We start from the raw sequence: 17,661 nt of genomic DNA on the forward strand, positions 1-17,661 counted from the left end.
CAATTCACCTTTCAAGATTCAGCTTAAGAGTGACCTTGCTTGTTTATTCATTCTTTCGCTCTACAGCATTCCGCTAGCACGGGAAGGATGCTTTCTGAGGACCTACCCTGTGATGCATCCCCAAATCAGAGTGAATCTTCACAGGCCTTTGTTTCTAGCTGTTAGGACTCCCACCATCGGAGGATTCTTGTGTGAGAGAAAAGGATTTATTATTGGACATAAATCACTTCTCCAAAGTCATGGGACCTCCTAGAGCCTGTTTGCTTTGGGGACAGATTTCTGACACAGGCTCAGAAAGGAACTTCAACTTCCGGGGAACATTTCAGAATCTTCTTCCCACTACTGTTGGAGAGGAAATGCAAACACCATCTAATGTGAAAACCACTACATGGTTTTCACATTAGGTGTGAAACAGAAGTTAATAGAAGTACTAGAACACGTGGGGACCATGGAAATGTCAGTGACTAGAGTCGTCAGTGACCACACGAAAGACCTGAAAAGTGGTTGGTAACTTTGGTGTCCTTCAGAGAATAGTGGTGGGGGGAGGGGGTTGAAAGCTATGAGTACCATCTGAGACAAAAAAAACCTGGTCACCTGGTAGACAGGAGAGAACCTACAGGGGAGGGAAAAACTGACGGCACAAGATCCCAAAGGAGACCAGAATTGTGTGGGTTAGAACCTGGAAGATGCTGATGCAACAGCAGCCCGCTCAGAGCACATGAAACAGAACTACCTTTGGAGACCACTGGGGGTGGTTCCCACCCCACAGGAATTGATCGACTGCCTCTGCATCTGGAGCAAATACTCCTGTCCAACAGGCACGGAGCTCCATGGAGACAAGGACTGCGTACTCATCTGTGTGGTAGAAGGCGCTGGCCAAGGTCATCACTTCTGGCAACTCAGGGCCCGGGCTCAAGGAACCACACTGCCCACCTTGGACCCTGGGATACCTAGCACCCCAGTTTATTCTTGCCTCCTCACAGAGCTGTTGTGGGGCCGGGAGAGTTTCCCAAAGGGAAACCCAGCCCCATTCCATGTAGAAAGACCTACATGTTTTTGGTTCTTTGGCAATGCATGCTTTAGTAGTTTAAGAATTTGGTCTCTGATGGGAGGCCTGGGTTCAAATTCTGGGTAGGTATGGAAGCAGAGAATCCAGATTCTGGTTCACTCTGTGCCTAGCAGATTGCCTCTATGAGCATCTGAGAGGGGGTTCATCATGGGCCTGGCACATCTGAGACCATAGAGGGAAGTGGGCAAAGCCGGGCTGAGCTTGTGACCAATTCCAGACTTTATGGAAAACTGAAGCCCTTTCTACAGGGGCCTCTCTAGCCCCCTCTGTGTCCTTCTGAAGCTATGTGACCATGGGCCAAATCTCAATCTTTTTGGGCCACTGTCCCCATATGAAAAATATGTATAATACCTTTGCCACAAGAAGCAGATGGTAATTAAATAATGTACATAAAGTACCCTGATGCTGGGAAACAGAGGGCAGGAGGAGAAGAGGGGACAGAGGATGAAATGGTTGGATGGCATCACTGACTCAGTGGACATGAGTTGAGCAAGCTCTGGAAGTTGGTGATGGACAGGGAAGCCTTAACGTGTTGCAGTCCATGGGGTCGCAAAGAGTAAAGTACATATCTGTGTGCCAGGCACAGCAGAGGAGCTTGAGAAATGGCAACTTTAAAATCGTGCATGCTGGTCCATGGACCCCACAACCCCTAGCCCATCTATTATAGGTAGGTGATAGAGTGGGCAATGGGATAGACACATCTGACTATTAACAACTTGGACTCAGACCAAAGGGCAAGCAGCAGGCTTACACAGGCCAGGAACCACTCTGGGCTCCAGAGGATGGAGACAGGCAGGTGGCAAGATGGAGGCAGGGGAACAGGTGGAGGAGACAGAGGACAAAAGGAAAGAGACCAAGCGGGAATGAGAACAGGGCCGAGGAGATGCCATGTTGAAGGATTCCAGCTCAGTCTGAGCCAAGGTGGACAATTCTGGGACACAGGGACAGACAGACCAAGCTGACAACAGAAGAGGCTTTGGAGATCTCAGAGTAGAAAAGTTTACTCCTTAAATCATGCCCTCCTTGTAGACCGCCTCAGTTCTCATGGGACAGGCAAGACCCCTGGAGGCTGCAAGGGGTCACAGACCTTTCCCAGCTCACACTTGGCACTCCCGTCTGTGCCCCTAAACAGTCAGCCTCAGGCAGACGGGGCTCCCATAGTCCGTCCTCGTCACCCTGCTTCCCCGGGCTGCATGGCCCGAGAGTCCTTGTCTCTCTCACATTTATCGTCTACACCACCACAGACAAGAAAGCAGTCCACAGGGGTTACCAGGCATGTGCAGAAAAAAAATAGAAAAGTGTCTGTTAAAAAGCCCCCCAACCTGAGATGACTTCAGAGCCCAATTCTTGCACCCCATTCAACTCTCTCCCAGTTGCATAGATGACCCTAACCCGCAGGCTCAGAGACAGGCACAGCTGTGTGCCTGGGTAGGGCTGGCAGTGGTTCATGCCATGTCAGACTGATGGTCTGCCTTTCAGTCTGGCCCGCAGGTGCATCCACAGTGGCCCGGGGCAGCAATGTGGCATTTGCTGTACCCTGCTGAAATCCAAGGTTAGCTAAAGGGTGGAGTCCATCAGGGAATGGCCATTCTCAGGAAGCATGATGCGAATGCCAGTGCCTGTGGGAGTGGAGGCTGTGTAGCGAACAGACTCGTGGGTAGATGGGCGGAGGCAACGACAGCAGAGGAGACGGCGAAAAGTGCGGCGCATCTCAGCATCACGGCAGGAGTACACCGCGGCGTTGACCAGCGAGTTGGCCTCGGCTAAGAGTAGGAAATACTTCTCCACTGCCAGGACGTTGCAGGACTTGCAGCCCAGACCATCCAGGAGCAGCACCACCTGGCCCGGAGTCCAGCAGACCACAAATGCCCCTGTGGGATACAGCCTGACATGAGCAGGGCCAGCTGTTGCAACCGCTCAAAGCTGGGGGGAATCTCTAGATCTTGGGCGACAGCTGAGCGGTTTACAAGGAAATGCTTCCTGTCTTGCTGCCTTTGCAGCATGATGGGCAGAATGGCTAAGAAGGGGAACCTTTCTCCCATTTGTCTGCCTTTCCTAACTGGGACATGATGGACAGGTGGAGTAGGAAATGGCAACTACAGTACTCTTGCCTGGAAACTTCCATGGACAGTGGAGCCTGTCGGGCTACAGTCCATGGGGTTGAAAAGAGTCAGACATGACTGAGCACGCACGCACACAGTGGACAGGACCCTGGACACTGAAGATTCGTTAGTGGGAAGGAGTCACCGTGGGACTGGCCAGTTAGTTGGTGGGGGAAAAGGAATGATTGGGAAGAGCTGCTCTGTTTCTTGGGGGTGGTATGTGTCTTCAACCCAGACCATTCATTCTACATTTAACAGCTGAACTGACCCCATTACTCCTGGCTAAGAACCCTTAAGTTCCCACGGAACTCAGAACAAGCTATGACTCCTGTCTGTACCCTTTAAGGCTGTGCTGACCTCTCCTCACGTGGCCTTCTTCTGTCTTTGGGCTGGTCCTGTTGCAGCACTCACTTTCTGTTCCCTCTGCTTGGAACTCTTCCCTGGCCTCATCTCAGCTATCACTTCCTTGAAGAACATTCCCCACTCAAATCGTCCCCTCCCATCACGCTCGATCAGATTGGCAGTTGGGAAGCAGGGTACCACTCACCTAGGATGATGACAACAGTTTTGACCAGGTTCAGCGTTGTTTCACGGTAGCGGGGGTGGCAGCTGACATGCTCGGCCATGCGCTGCACTCGCCGCCTCACATAGAAGAAGATGCGGGTGTAGACAGCCACCATGAGCAGGAAGACGAGCAGACTGGACAGCGCCCAGACGGCGAGGTAGGAGCGGCTGAGCAGGGGGGCCATGCGAGAGCAGCGGTCCAGGGCACAGAGGCAGTGCCAGGAGTGGGCGGGCAGCAGCCCCAGCCCCAGCGCGGCCACCCACACGCCCACAATCAGCATGATGACCCGGCCTGGGGGCAGGCGGCTGTGCAGCTGGACGGCCATCACACTGCGGTGCCTCTCCACGGCAATGGCCAGAAGTGTGGCCACGGAGGCCGTCAGGCTCGTGTCCAACAGGCCCTGCCGCACGAACCAGCCCTGGAGTGACAGCCGGGCTGTGCGCGGGCCTGTGTGGAACATGAGGAAGAGGTAGGCCACACCGGCAAAGAGGTCAGCTGCGGCCAGGTTGCCGAGCAGGTAGTAAATGGGTTGGTGGAAGCGGCGATTGGAGGCGATGGCTGCGATGACCAGCAGGTTGGTCAGAAGCACCAGCACGCTGACAGTCAGGCCTAGCGCCACCACGACCAGATCTTTGGGCCGCCAGTGGGAGCTGAGCTCCTTGCCACTGTTGTTGTAGAAGAAGCCGATGGTCTCATTGTAGTAGCACTGGCCCATGGTGACCATCTGGGGGCAGAGAAGGGGAAGTCAGTACAGGCAGTCCTTGGTGGAAGGACACAGAGGGGAGCAGCAGCCAGAGGGAGGGTTAAGACAGGAAGGGCAAGCGTCTCAAACTCAGATGAAAGTGAAAGCGAAAGTCCACGTATAGTCCACGGAACTCTCCAGGCCAGAATACTGGAGTGGGTAGCCTTTCCCTTCTGCAGGGGATCTTCCCAACCCAGGGATGGAACCCAGGTCTCCCGCATTGCAGGTGGATTCTTTACTAGATGTCTGACCACCAGGGAAGATGCCTCATGGCAAAGTGGCAAAGTGGACAGGGCTGACCTGGAAAGAATGCTCCATGAGTTGGGGGGTGGGCGGCTGTTGCTTAATTACAAATAAGCTTCTTGTAAAGATAGCCCCTGAATCAAATGACTGGGCAGCTTTGTTTTTAACTGAAAAAAGCAAAACAAAATTCATTTGCCCACCCGGGGCCAATCTGTAACCAACTTGTGTTGGGTGGTGGTGGGGGGCGTAGATTAGGGCAGGACAAAGGGGTGTGAGCCGTGAAAGCAGACAAGGGAGGGTCAGTTTGGTGTTGGGGTCAGTGCAGGGAGCAGAAACCAGCGGGCGTGTTCGCAGGGTGGGGCCACTGCTCGGACCTGGCAGGAGGTCGGTGCAGGGGTGTGGTGACCTGGGCGATCAGATTGGACAGTGAGGCAGCTCCATGAGTTGGGCGGCGGGCTTTGCTTTGCGCGCGAGTGCTCCCGAAGCAGGCGGTGCGTCGGGCCGCTCCGGGTGGGAGTGAAGACGCTGGCGGCCTCTGGGACAAAAGGGGCTGTCAGGAAGGCGGTGGCAGGCCTGGCCTAGGGGGGGTGGGGGTGGGACCCAGGCTGGGGGAGGAGAAGGAGGAAGGAGAAGAGGGTGAGGCGCCTGGGCCCCGCGGGCACGTGCCGCGCCCTCCCCGGAGCCCGCGCGCACCCAACCCCCAGTCGATGCCGGCCTCACCTGAGCCGCCCGTCACGCCGCAGACTGGGCGGCCCTGCGCCCGAGACCCATGGCCGGGCGACCAGAGCGGGAGCAGAAGAGCGTCTGGCAGCGCCGGGCCGGAGCGGCCGGGGAAGGGCGGGAGGCGGGGTCCCGCCGCCACGCCCCCGTCGCGGCGTCCCGCCGCCACCACCTGGGCGAGCCCCGCCCCGTCCCCGCCACCTGGAGGAGCCTTGCTTCCGCGGCCGCGGCGGGGACAGGGGCGTCCGGAACCGCAGCTCCCCGTTTCCTCTCCGTCTCGCAGCCCCTCGGCCGCCCCCTCCACTTCCGGCGCGGGACCCCCGCCTCCTGTCCCCGCACACCTCTCGCGCCTGCAATTGTGGGCCTTCGCGGGGCTGGCCGAGAGTTCCCGCCGTGACCTGGCGCCGCCCGGGGCCGCGTCCGGGTGGTCGCTTGGTCCTCGTCCCCGCGCCGACCCTCCCCCGCCCGCTCCCTCGCGTCCAATCCGTCGCCGAGTTCCAAGCCACGCCCTGATCCGACCCCGCTCCCCACGCCCGGACCCCAGCCCCTCCTTGGCTTCGCCGGCCCAGAGCTACCGCTCGCCTGGCCCCAGCTGACTGTCCTGTCGCACTCAGGTTTCTCGGAATGCCTCCCTCCTCAGCGCTGTTCCCTGCCCGGCCCACGCCCGTGGCAGCCCTGGACTCCCACGTCCCAGAGCACACAGCCCTATTGTCTCGGTTATCTGCACTTTGTTTGATTTCGCAGGACTGGATCGCACGCGGAGCTCTGGGAGGGCCGGCCCGTGTGACTCAGCCAGGTGTCCAGGCCCAGCCTCTACCGCCTGTACGTGCTCGGCGGTGTTCTGAGGTGAAAATAAGAGGGCTTTGGCTTCTGTAGTCGGTGAAAATGAAGCGGAAGACTGCTGCCTTATCGACCTCTCCTGTGTCACCCTCCCCCAGCAAAGAAAGACACTCAAGGATATAAAAGACACAGTTTATTCAGAGGCCACCAGACCCCAGGCACCACCAGGATGCTGAGTCTGGGTTGCCACACCCTCCAAGATCTGGTCACTTGGGATCAGCTAAGGAGGCAGACAGAGATGGGGGAGTGGCCACAACCAAAGTAGCAAAAAGCACCCCTGTCTCAAGGATCCCATGACCTATATTGACCCTGAGTAACCTCTGAACCTGAGTGGCCCTGATACTTGACATTGACCTGTGTCTTGTAGAGGGTAAGCTGGTACCGCCAAAAGAGTTTTAGTTCTCCACTAGGCCATGTAGTCTTTCCTCAGAGGAATTCTCCAGACACCCCAACATTTAACTCCTGGGAAGTTGGGCCCATCTTCTCAGTCCTGGCCTTCTTGATCAGAGTGCTGGAATAGTCAGAGGCGATCCTCAGCCTCCTCAGTTTGGGGGTCTGGGCAGCAGGTGGCCGTGGGCACAGACTCGCTGTGCAGCTTGGAGAGTAGCCTGGCTGTCTCCTGGGTGATCTCAAAATGCTTGGGCAGAGGGGTGCGGCGCAGAGGGCTGTCCTCACGGATGGTAGCGGCAGGGCTGGGTCCTCGCCTCTGCAAGCTCCCTTGGGGCACTGATGTGACGGAGGTCTCCTCGGACAATTTGGAAGCCACCAGGGCCAAGCCAGACAGCTGGTGGGTGACAGGCCGCACACCTCCCCGGGGATACTTCACTGGCTGGCGGCTGAAGTGGCCACGAGGCTGTGTCCCCAGGGGTGAGTCCTCAGGCCCTTGGCTGGACACTGTGGGATAGGGTGGTCAATGCTAAGCACCCCAAAGTCCTCTGGATACCACCCTCCATTGTCATCACAAAGTCCAGCAACCCCAGGGCAGGAGCAACCCCAGAACCCTGGGCTAACCTCCAACACACTCACCTTCCCCTCCCTCATTTTTGATGTCTTCGGTTATTTCCTCTTCCTGCTCACTCTGCAGAGTTGAAATCTGTAAGAAGAAACCCAGGAATGAGACCTCCAGCAATAAAATCCCAGTTCTTGGAGATTCTTGAACCAGCAATAAAATCGCAGTTCTTGGAGACTCTGCTGCTGCTGCTGCTAAGTCGCTTCAGTCGTGTCCGACTCTGTGCGACCTCGTAGACGGCAGCCCACCAGGCCCCACCGTCCCTGGGATTCTCCAGGCAAGAACACTGGAGACTCTAGAACCAGCAATAAAATCCCAGTTCTTGGAGACTCCTGAACATGCCAAAGCTCCTCGTTTCAGTTTTGTTATTTGGGGAGAGATGATGCCCTCAAGAATGTACTGCTTGCCCTCCTGAGAAGAGGTGTCATTAATCTCAACTGTGGGCTCTGTAAAGTGGGAATGTCTTTGTTCAGCAGAGGTTGTTGGTTGTTAGTCACTCAGTTGTGTCTGACTCTTTGCGACCCCATGAACTATAGCCCACTGGGCTCCTCTGGCCACAGGATTCTCCAGGCAAGAATACCGGAGTGGGTTGCCATTCCCTGCTCCAGGGGATATTCCCGACCCAGGGATGGAACCCAGGTCTCCCGCATTACAGGCAGCAGAGGACCAGCCTGGAAAGTGACAGCCATCTCTCCGTTAGGAAGGGGTGAACTACTGATCTCCATCCTGCTATACTTTCTGCAATTTTAGGCCTGCTTTTTTAGCTTATCTGTGTACCTTTTAGTTTATCCTTTCGCTAAATGCTAATAGCAGTTGGAATGCTCTCTCTCGGTCCTGAGCACTTTCTGAAGTTCTGAGTCCCACACCTCACTCACAGCCCCTTTTCCGGCTCTGGGGTGCTACAGGGGAGATCCAAGCTCTCAGGAATGGTGAGTATATCAGGACCTGAGGGACAGGAAGCCTCCCCTAAGAGTCCCATCTATATATGGTTTTCACTAACAGTAGGTACCTCTTAGGGCACTTACTATGCAAACTCACCTGCACTGTAGGTATGCAGTCAATGGAGGCTTGCACACCCCTCTTTGGCCTCACTTCCTACCACCTTCCCCTCACTCATTCATTACAGCATAAGGCTGTGTCCTGAACACAGCAGGCATGGTCCCACCTCAGGGCTGTTGTACTGGCTGTTCCCTTTGCCTGGAACACCCTTTCCCTGGTCTCCACCTGGCTTACTTCCCCCTCACATCCTTCTAGTCTTTGAGCGGACTCATCTTCTTCATGGGACGCACCCACAGCCTCCTATTTACCGTTACAAACTGCCCATTACCTCTCACCTTGGTGCCCTTGACGTCTCTTACTTTACCCAACCCTTTCTTTCCTTTAGAGTACTCATCACCTTGTAACATCCTATATACCTTTGTATAACTTTGTATCATATATCTTGTTTATTGTTGGTTTTTTCCTCACTAGAAGGGAGGCAACCAAGAGGGTGGAGTCTGAGTATTTTGCTGATATATATGTAATGCCTAGAACAATGCTTGGCACACAGTAGGTGTTCAATAAATATTCTGTTGAAGGAATCAATAGTATTCATGTTAGGATCTCTGCAAGGCTGTACCCTGTTGTTATCCCATTATTTCCCACCACTCCATTCCTTACTTTTCCTTTCAGGATGAGCGCAGGGTCAATAATAAAGGAGGAAGGGAATGAAATAGACAATTTTAAAGGGGAAGGAAGGAAGGAAGACAAGAGAGAGAGTGGGAGGATTACATGGAGAGCAGGTTCTCCCCATGTCTGTGGGCCCAGCAGGTTCCTACCTCTGGGAGCGTGGCCTCGGGATGCTTCTCCAGGGCACCAAGGAGCATGGCGTCTGGGTCCCGGTCTGAGGCTAGGGATAAGGGCAGGGGGTCCAGGACAAGTTGTAAGTGTGGTGGCTGGAGGCTAGCTGGGAGGGTCGCAGGAGGTGGGCTGGGGTCTCGGGGCAGGGGCTCAGTGGCCAGGAGGAGCTCGTCAGGCCCAAAGATCTGCTCATAGTGCACAATGAGGAACTCGACGAGCTGAGCCTGGTGTGCGGAATCCAGCAGGCAGGTGACAGGTCCGGCACCTGCTGGCCCTGGACCGTCGGGCAGCCGCAACAGCGTCGGCCCAAATACAATGCCCAGGTTGTTGGCAGACATCTTGTTGTCCTCAAACTGTGCAGCCACCCTGGAGCAGAAGGAGCAGAAGGATCAGGGCCCTGAGTGTCTGATTACTGGTCACTGGGTAGGACCTGCAAACCAGGCTAGTGGCGACTTGCTCAAGTCATGGGTAAGAGGTCCTGGTCATTGTTTGTGACCAGTAGCCACAAGCCTGGAGATGGGGGTCAAGGGTCAGCATCCAAAGTCAGAAGTCATGTATTAAGTTTCAGAGCTCAGAAAACACATACAAAGGTCAGAAGTCAGTGTCAGGGGTCAGTGGTCCCATGTCTAAGGAGGGCACAACAGTCTGAGCCTCAGATCAGAAGTCACGTGTCAAGATCAAGGACAGTGCACACCTGAACAGATGGGCCACCAGGTGCCGCAGGGTGCTGTAGTTAGAGTCGGGCAGCTGCACCAAGAGGGTCTTCAGCGAGCGGATAACCTCAGGGCTGGGGCTGGGGGTCCCAGGGTCGTGCACAGGGTCTGCATGCAGGGTCTTAGCCAGAGAGATGAAGGCATCGTAGAGGTGGAAGGGGACCACGGGGTCAGTGAGCTGGGGGTGGAATGGCAGGGGGATATGGGTGTGGGTGGGCTGCAGAGGGTCCTCAGCCTGAGCCCATCTGGCCCATGAGTCCCAAGCCACTGAGCACCCACCTCCTGGAGGAATCTCTTGAGAACACTCGAGACATCATGAGGTGAGTTCCCTGACAGGTCAACCAATGCTCGGCCATTCTCAAAAGCCTGGCACAGCCGTTCCACGCGGACCCTGGACCCGCTGACCCGATAAATGCCCTGCAGGGCAGGGGTGGGAAGTGGACACCTGGCTTGCAGTCTGGCCATTGAGAGGGCTGGGTCACTACTGGGGGTGGTCAAAGGTCAAGGCAGCACCTGCACGTGGAGCGCGCGCTGTTCTATCTCGGCCGTGCACCTGGTGATCACAAAAGGCACCTCCTCCGGGAAGTCCCTGGGCAGCTGCAGGAAGCTGACCCCAAACAGGGCTGTCCGGGCTGGTAGCCGCTTATGTCCACAGAGGATCAGTAGGGTCTCGAGGCAGCGCTTGTGGCAGGCCAGAAAGCACTGAGGGACGGTAATGAGGGTCAGTGGGGAGAGAAGGTCATAGAGATACTCAGGGGGTTCATAGGGGAGCATCAGATCAGGGCAGGCCTCTCATGGGAAGGTCTTAGGAATCTCAGGTCACGGAGATGCCTGTGGTCAGAGAGGTCACTGGGGGTCAGCAGAAGTCATTAGGTCGTCAGCCCAGGCCGTACCTCCTCGCACTCTGTTCCGCTGACCATGAAAGCCTCACACTCTCGGCACTTGGCTGGGCCCCGCAGCCGCCGCAACCGGTGGGTCTGGGCCGCGTTGGATAGTATCCACTTCTTGAAGGGGGTCCCTGGCCCGTTCTCCAGCCCATCTCCCAGGTCTGCAGGGAGGGAGACAGGGGTCAGAAGTGCCTAGTCCATCCCCAGCCCACCTCCACCTGCTTCCAGCCTCACCAGGGTCTCGCTCCTCAAAGTCATCTGAAGACTCGGTGCCTATGGATGACACTTTTACCAGCCGCCTTGTGCCAGAGCCTGGAGTCAGAAGGTTACAGAGGGTGAGGGTCACAGAGGTCATGGGGGAAGCTCCAAGGCTAAGGAGACCTTCCTGGTCTTCAGCCTTCCCAAAGCACCCACGGATGCCCTTGGGGAAAGGGTCAGAGGTCAGGGGGGTCAGACAGATCAGGGGTTAGGGGCTGAAGAATATAGGTCAGTAACCTGAGGGTAGTGGTGGTTCCAAGTTGGATCAAGAGAATGGGTCAGAGGTTGAGAAAATAGGTCAGGGATGCAAGGTAGGTCAGAGGTCAAAGAAAGAGGGTTTGAGATTGAGGGTCGGAGCCTGGCCAGGGGCCGAGGATGGTCCCACCTGGACTGGAAGTGGGAGAGTCCTGGGAGCGAGACTCGCTGCTGCCGCCCACACTGTCCACATCGCTGCCCACAGTGGGGCCCGGAGCTCCTAGGGAGGGGCAGGCCAGTCAGGTGTGGCCTTCTCCCCGCACCACGCCTGCCCGCCTTCCACGGTACTCACCCTGGCAGCCTGTGCCTGTGTCCTCCCAAGGGCCTGGCTCAGCTGCACTCTCATCCAGCTGTGGAGGGGGTGCTCCAGAGAGCTTCTTTCTTGTGTCCAGGGGGGAACTGAGAGGAGAGGTTTGAGGGCTCTGATAATCAGGAAGCTGGCCTGGGACTGACATCACCCCTGGCATCCCTTTTAGGACCCAACTTCAAGGACTTAGGTCTGCAAGCCCTTATGGCCATGGGCATCATCGCCCCCAGTGCAGTAACCCCAAATTCCCAACCCTCCCACGACTAGGACAACCCCACCCAAATGCCTGGCGCCGCCGCGTCTCCCTGGCTTCCTATTTGACCCTGCTCCTGGGGACCCACCTGTGCGTGAACTCCTGGAAAGAATAGGCGGGTGGCGGGGGCGGTGGGGAGTGGGGCCCTATGGCCCTCACGAACTCTTGGTATCGCTGGCCGGGCTCGAAGGGAGCGCAGCACTCGGCCAGGGCAGCGAAGGCGCGGGGGCCATGCTCTGCCTGAGCCCCTCGAAGCCCGAACAATCCCAGGGTCACCTGTGGGCGGAGCCCGCGTGTGAGAGGGGCGGAGCCCGCGTGTGAGAGGGGCGGAGCCCGCGTGTGAGAGGGGCGGAGCCCGCGTGTGAGAGGGGCGGAGCCTGGGAGCCTGGGGCGTGGCCTGACCCTGAGCGACACCAGCTCCATCCAGGCTGGTCCAGGCTTGGGGGCCGGGCAGGGCAGTGGGAGGTGGCTGAGGGATTGAGCCTGCCGCTGGCATAGGGGTGTGATCAGAACCCGGGTGGGTCAACCTCGGGGGAGGACCCCTTGAGTGGGGAACGAGAAAGGAAGTGCTGTCAGGGTCTGGGGGCGGGAGCTGGCTGTCCCAGGAGAGGGAGCGAGTCCTGGTGCACCAGAGGCGGTCTAGGGGCAGGTGAGGCCCAGTGGTGCTAATGAGCGTGGCGGGCAGCCGTCGGGTTAGGGTCTCACCCGCCTCAGCACTTCGTCCCCCTGCAGCACCAGTTTGCGCACGTGTGACACGATCCGCTGCTTGGCGGCCTCTAGTTCCTGTTGCCGCGCGTTGGCCTCTCTGACGCAGGCCTGGTACAGCGCTTCGGCCTCCTGTGCCTGGAGAAACCGAGGCAGGGAGCGTGTATGGGAGAGATCCGTGGGGCTGGGGGCGCCGAAGCGCAGCGGGGCACCGTCCCCACCTTGGCCTGGGCCTCTTCTCGAGAGCGCCGCCGCCGCTCCTGCTGTTTGTTGGGGCCTGGTGAGGCCTGGAGAGCCAGGTCTTCCGGCGATACCTGGGAACGCACCCGCAGCTCCTCGCTGCGCTGCGTGTACTGGAGCTGGGCCCGCCGCAGCGCCTGCACCGCCTCGTTCTAGGGGCGGAAGAGGGACGAGTCTTCCGGCTTCTTCATCTCCTCCCCCAACCCGCTTTCCCAGCCCGCAACCCTAGGCCTCACCATCCGCTTCTGCTCTTTCATCCACTGCTCCTTGAACTCCTTCCGCCACTTCTCAATCTCAGTCCGTTTGGCAGCCAAGGGCTGGGAAGGATGGGGAATGAGGAATGCTGCCTGGGTTGCTTGGTCATCCCATTCACCGGGGCCACACGTCTTTCACCCTCTGGACCCTTTTCTAGGTCTACACCCTCTCCTGGGTCTTCTCCCCCAGATCTGCCCTCCCCTACCCCCGTGGCCTCTCCGCAAAGAATCTCGGTGGTCACTTCCATCCTTTGGGTCTGGAGCTGGGGATGCCAAGGCTCTCTTCCTGAGTACACTCAGCATCTTGCCCCATGGCCCGCGGACAAACAAAAGCAGTTTTGTAATCACACAGGAAGCCTGGTTTGAATCTCTGCTGGGTAACCTTGGGCAAGTTCCGCAGCATCCCTGGTCTCGGCTTCCTCATCAGCAAATGGTGCTGATGGTAATGATGCCTCCCCGGATGCTTGTAGAGAAATGATGCATGAGGGGCCCCCTCACCTGGTAGTAGTCTCTTTTCTGCTGGGCCAGTGTCTCCATGGCCAGGTTTCCTAGGCTGAGGTCGTGCTCCAGAAACAGGAGGTAGATATATTGCAATGACATTTGGCTCTGGGCAGGGGAGAGGCAGCTGGTGTTAGAGGATGCTGAGGATCTAGGAGGGCCCAGCTGGGATTCTGAAGGGGTTGGGCTCTGGGGGCCAGTGTCTGCTCAGGGCTACCTGCTGCTGGATTGACACCTTGCCAGCCTCAGCAATCTTCATGATGTTTTTGGCAAACTCCAGCTCTGGGGGTAGACAGCAGGGGTCTGAGTTAGGTGGGGTGCGAGTACTGCAGGGTGGAGCACAGGGCCTGGGACTGGGCCCAAGGAGCCCTCACCATAACTGGCTCTCTTCTCAGTCCAGGCCAGCAAATCCTTGACGTAGCGGCTCCAGGTCTTGGCGTACTCCAGGGCTGCATCCACGCCCCCCTTGGTTCGGATGAGCCGCAAGTCCAGTTCCTCCCCTGGGGCAGATGGGTGGACCTCTGAAACTTCCCTGAGCCCTCAGACCAGACCAGTGAACCCTGTTCTACATCCTATGGCTTCTCCAAACACTGCCTTGCTTTTACGTATCCAGGTTGCTATCTTACACGAATTCTCTGCTGAGACTGGGGCTCCCTGAGGACAGGGGTTCATGTCTGCTGTGTGCACTGCCATGTCCCTGGTGCATGGAACAGGCAGTTGGTGATGAAGGACTCCTTTCTGCCCCCATGCTTCTGGGCCCAGAGCCCCCTACCTGTAAGGGGTGCAGGATCCTCTGGGGAGGGGCCACTCCAACGGCTGGTTTCACTGGTCTGAGGGGTGGGAGGAGACAGCATTCAGGAACACGCAGTGCAAGTGCCCCACTTTCCTCGGTCTGTCCTCTGAGGCCCCTTCTCCCTGTCCCCTGGGTTCCATCTCTCACCAAAGCGGCTGTGGGGTTCTTGTCAGGTTCTGGGTCTCCTGAAATCACAGGGTCTCCAGCCAGCATCTCAAGAGTCCTGGGAAGTCAGGGAGTCAGGATGCCACCCTCCACCGAGTCTGTCCCACCTAGGGTGCTAGGGACCCCAGGGCAGTTTGGGGATGGTCCTAGATATCACCTCTGTGACATCTGTCATATCTGGGGGTCCTGAGGGATGGGACTTTAGGGAGGGAAGTAAGTGAGCTTTTTTTTTTTTTAATGAAATTTGAGATAGAATTTGAAGGATCCTGGGTAACTTTGGGGTTTAGAGTAGCATTATAAAGCTCTCCAATGTTTTAAGGGATCACAAGCATCACAAGGATACGTGGGGGCCCTAGGATCGCTCTGGGGGTTGCTGGTGGGTTTAGGGGGTTGAATTTGGGGATACTCAGATGTGTTGAAGGCCCTCTCTTAGGCTTCTTGGGTTATTAGGTAAGTGCATCCAGAAGCTGCAGGTTCCTAAAGGGGCTTTGGGCATCTAAATGGTTAGGGATTTAGGGATCCTGGCAGAATTTGGGGTGACTCAGGCTCAGACTCACACGTTCCCCAGTGAGATCTCGAGGTTGTCCAGGCTTCGGAAGATGTCACTGTACCTCTTCCTGCTCTCAGGAGCCGGGGGTAACCCTTGGAGAGGGGAGTATCACACATGGGGCAACAGAAGCCTCTCTCCACCCACTGCACCTTGGCAGGTCGTTTGGAGGGTGAGGATGGCGAGCAGGGGTGGGGGTGGGATCGGGGAGGGGAGGTGGGGTGGGAGGGTGGAGGGAAAGAGAAACGAAAGAAAGAGAGAGAGAGTTCTGGTCCCATGGGGAGTGCAGGATGGTGTGGGTGTTTGAGCTGGGATGGCGGGAGTGTGGGCTTGGGTGGGGCCCGACTCAGGACAGGCAGACGGACTCAGGCACAACCCAACACAGAGACCGCTGCTTGGAGAAGCAGAGACACCCACACATGCATGGGCCTAGAAGCAAAGTGACAAAACAGATGTCCTAGATACAGCCACACTATCTCCAGGGACAGAGACAGCTTGACAATGGAGCCACATGGACCTCAGGCCAGACAGATGGAAATACACGTGGGACAGACCAGCACAGGGCCCGCGGCAGAAACACACACGGGCAGATTGAAACCCGGAGAGGCATAAAGACCAAATGACACTCAATATGCAAATCAGAGACACAAAGACTGGCGGAAACAAAGTCGGACCTCGCCACGTTTCTGCTGCGGGCACCCCTTCTAGGGGGCGCAGACCAGCATGTTCCCCTCCCTGCGCAATGGAGTAGCTGGGTGGGGATCCTGCCGCGTTGCCCTCTCCATCAGCAGTCGTGACACCCTGCCCCCATCACAAATATCAGAAGCAGAAGCGGCCACTTCCCCTTCCTGGGCCCCCTCCCCCAGACATCCGGGGTGAACTCCTACGGGGGAGGGGGTCAGGGGCTGGTGTCCCGGACCCCCTCTCAGCTTGGGAGTCCCCACAGTGGAGAATTCCCGCGTCCTCCCCATTCAGGAACTCCTCTCCCAGCTTTCCGGACAGAGAGGGACAGGAGGGGACTCTCACTGATTTAGGAAGTAGGATACGGTCGGGAGAGGCCCCTCGAGGATCACGAGTCCCGGACCGCCTACCCGGCTCTGTTGAGTCCATGCTCCGGCCCTAGGGTCGCTCGGCTAGGACGGGGACTGGGATGGAATCGCGCGCCGGCGCCGCCGGGGCCAAGCCCCGGTTTCCTGCCTCGGCCGCCGCTGCCGGGGTTCCGCGCGGCCCCGCCTCGCGAAGGCCCCGCCCCCAACCACGCCTCTGCTGCTAGGCCACACCCTCCAGGCAAAGACGCGCGGACCACGGCCCCTGCCGGAGCGGCCGGGGGTGCACTCAGGACCTCCTGAGTGACCGGCCGAAACAACTCCATCCTGGCCAGGGTTTCCTCTTTCCAGATCTTTATGGGGCCCCCTAACCCCAGCATACTCCCTTTACAGTGGCCAGAGGAGCCTGTCCCAAACTTTTCCGGTTCTACGACCCAGTGACACCCCTGCCCGTCTCTTGGAACTCAGTGGGAGCCCCCTGGTGGTGGTCTGATGTTCTGCCCCATTCCGGTTGAATCTGAAGTCTCCGAAAGCTGAATGCCGAAGAACTGATGCTTTTAAACTGTGGTGTTGAAGACTCTTGAGAGTCCCTTGGACTGCGAGGAGATCAAACCAGTCCATCCTAAAGGAAATCAGTCTTGAATATTCACTGGAAGGACTGATGCTGAAGCTGAAACCCCAATACTTTGGCCACCTGATGCGAAGAACTCATTCATTGGAATAGACCCTGTTGCTGGGAAAGATTGAAGGCGGGAGGTGAAGGGGACGCCAGAAGATGAGATAGTTGGATGGCATCACCAACTCGATGGACATGAGTTTGACCAAGCTTCCGGAGTTGGTGATGGACAGGAAAGCCTGGCATGCTGCAGTCCATGGGGTCACAAAGAGTTGGACACAACTTGAGCGACTGAACTGACTGAACACAGCAGTCCTCAATCTTTTTGTCACCAGGGACCGGTTTTCTGGAAGACAATTTTCCCATGAATAGAGGGGGTCAGAGCACGGGTATGGTTTCAGGATGATTGGAGAGCATTACATTTATTGTGCACTTTATTTCATTATTACATTGTGATACATAATGAAATAATTACACAACTCATCATAATGCAAATTAGTGAGAGCTCCGAGCTTGTTTTCCTGCAACTGGATGGTCCCATCTGGGGCTGATGGGAGACAATGACATCTGAATTGTGTTGCTTATGTCCAGTCTACTCTGGAATCTCATTCTGGTTGCTGTCACTGCAGAAAACCCTGCTTCACAAAGATGAGATGAAATAGAAGTGGAAATGGAAGCAGGTTTTTCAGTGCTTTTGTGGCAATTGCAGGATATCCTGCTTTGACTTTAATCCAGAACACGTGTGCGTGCTAAGTCGTTTCAGTTGTATCGGACCTTAAGGACTATGGACCATATTGTCCATGGGATCCTCCAGGCAAGAAGACTGGAGTGGGTTGCCAAGCCCTCCTCCAGAGGATCTTCCTGACCCAGGGATGGAACTGGAGGCAGGTTCTTTACTACTAGTTAGTTGCTCAGTCGTGTTTGACTCTTTGCGACCTCATGGACTGTAGCGCACCAGGCTCCTCAGCCCATGGAATTTCCAGACAAGAATACTG

At 56.9% G+C, this 17,661-nt stretch overlaps 2 protein-coding genes across 4 annotated transcripts; both read right to left on the reverse strand.

Annotated features, from left to right (window-relative positions):
* Nucleotides 1-15: 15 nt before the first annotated feature.
* LPAR2 (lysophosphatidic acid receptor 2) lies at nucleotides 16-5,734 on the reverse strand. 3 transcript variants are annotated; one of them, XM_070374800.1, is made up of 4 exons: nucleotides 5,442-5,732; nucleotides 5,096-5,256; nucleotides 3,719-4,460; nucleotides 16-2,940 (listed from the first exon to the last, which is right to left on the reverse strand). In XM_070374800.1, exons 3-4 carry the CDS (start codon nucleotides 4,458-4,460, stop codon nucleotides 2,627-2,629), a joined length of 1,056 nt encoding a protein of 351 aa, XP_070230901.1. In that variant the 5' UTR covers nucleotides 5,096-5,256; nucleotides 5,442-5,732; the 3' UTR covers nucleotides 16-2,626. The 3 variants fall into 3 exon arrangements, with proteins under 3 accessions (XP_070230901.1, XP_070230902.1, XP_070230904.1); XM_070374801.1 differs by having other exon boundaries at nucleotides 5,096-5,326; XM_070374803.1 differs by lacking the exon at nucleotides 5,096-5,256 and having other exon boundaries at nucleotides 5,442-5,734.
* A 665-nt stretch (nucleotides 5,735-6,399) lies between these two features.
* On the reverse strand, nucleotides 6,400-16,247 carry GMIP (GEM interacting protein). The gene is made up of 21 exons (XM_005910432.3): nucleotides 16,096-16,247; nucleotides 15,015-15,099; nucleotides 14,440-14,515; nucleotides 14,272-14,329; nucleotides 13,874-13,999; nucleotides 13,717-13,781; nucleotides 13,500-13,607; nucleotides 12,984-13,064; nucleotides 12,729-12,899; nucleotides 12,508-12,645; nucleotides 11,891-12,078; nucleotides 11,535-11,641; nucleotides 11,373-11,462; nucleotides 10,964-11,041; nucleotides 10,736-10,890; nucleotides 10,356-10,544; nucleotides 10,122-10,259; nucleotides 9,824-10,020; nucleotides 9,108-9,495; nucleotides 7,308-7,374; nucleotides 6,400-7,175 (listed from the first exon to the last, which is right to left on the reverse strand). Exons 1-21 carry the CDS (start codon nucleotides 16,112-16,114, stop codon nucleotides 6,802-6,804), a joined length of 2,898 nt encoding a protein of 965 aa, XP_005910494.1. The 5' UTR covers nucleotides 16,115-16,247; the 3' UTR covers nucleotides 6,400-6,801.
* Between the last annotated feature and the right edge of the window lie 1,414 nt (nucleotides 16,248-17,661).

The sequence above is a fragment of the Bos mutus genome, chromosome 7 (genome assembly GCF_027580195.1).
Source record: "Bos mutus isolate GX-2022 chromosome 7, NWIPB_WYAK_1.1, whole genome shotgun sequence".
NCBI lineage: Eukaryota > Metazoa > Chordata > Mammalia > Artiodactyla > Bovidae > Bos > Bos mutus.

Coding starts and splice junctions, on each gene's coding strand:
- LPAR2 (XM_070374803.1), bottom strand. CDS start 4,460: ATGGTCACCATGGGCCAGTGCTACTACAATGAGACCATCGGCTTCTTC. Junction 2,941..3,718: donor AACTGTTGTCATCATCCTAG/GTGAGTGGTACC, acceptor TGTATCCCACAG/GGGCATTTGTGGTCTGCTGG.
- GMIP (XM_005910432.3), bottom strand. Junction 10,891..10,963: donor CTTTGAGGAGCGAGACCCTG/GTGAGGCTGGAA, acceptor CCCTCCCTGCAG/ACCTGGGAGATGGGCTGGAG. Junction 7,375..9,107: donor CCGAGGCCACGCTCCCAGAG/GTAGGAACCTGC, acceptor TTCTTCTTACAG/ATTTCAACTCTGCAGAGTGA.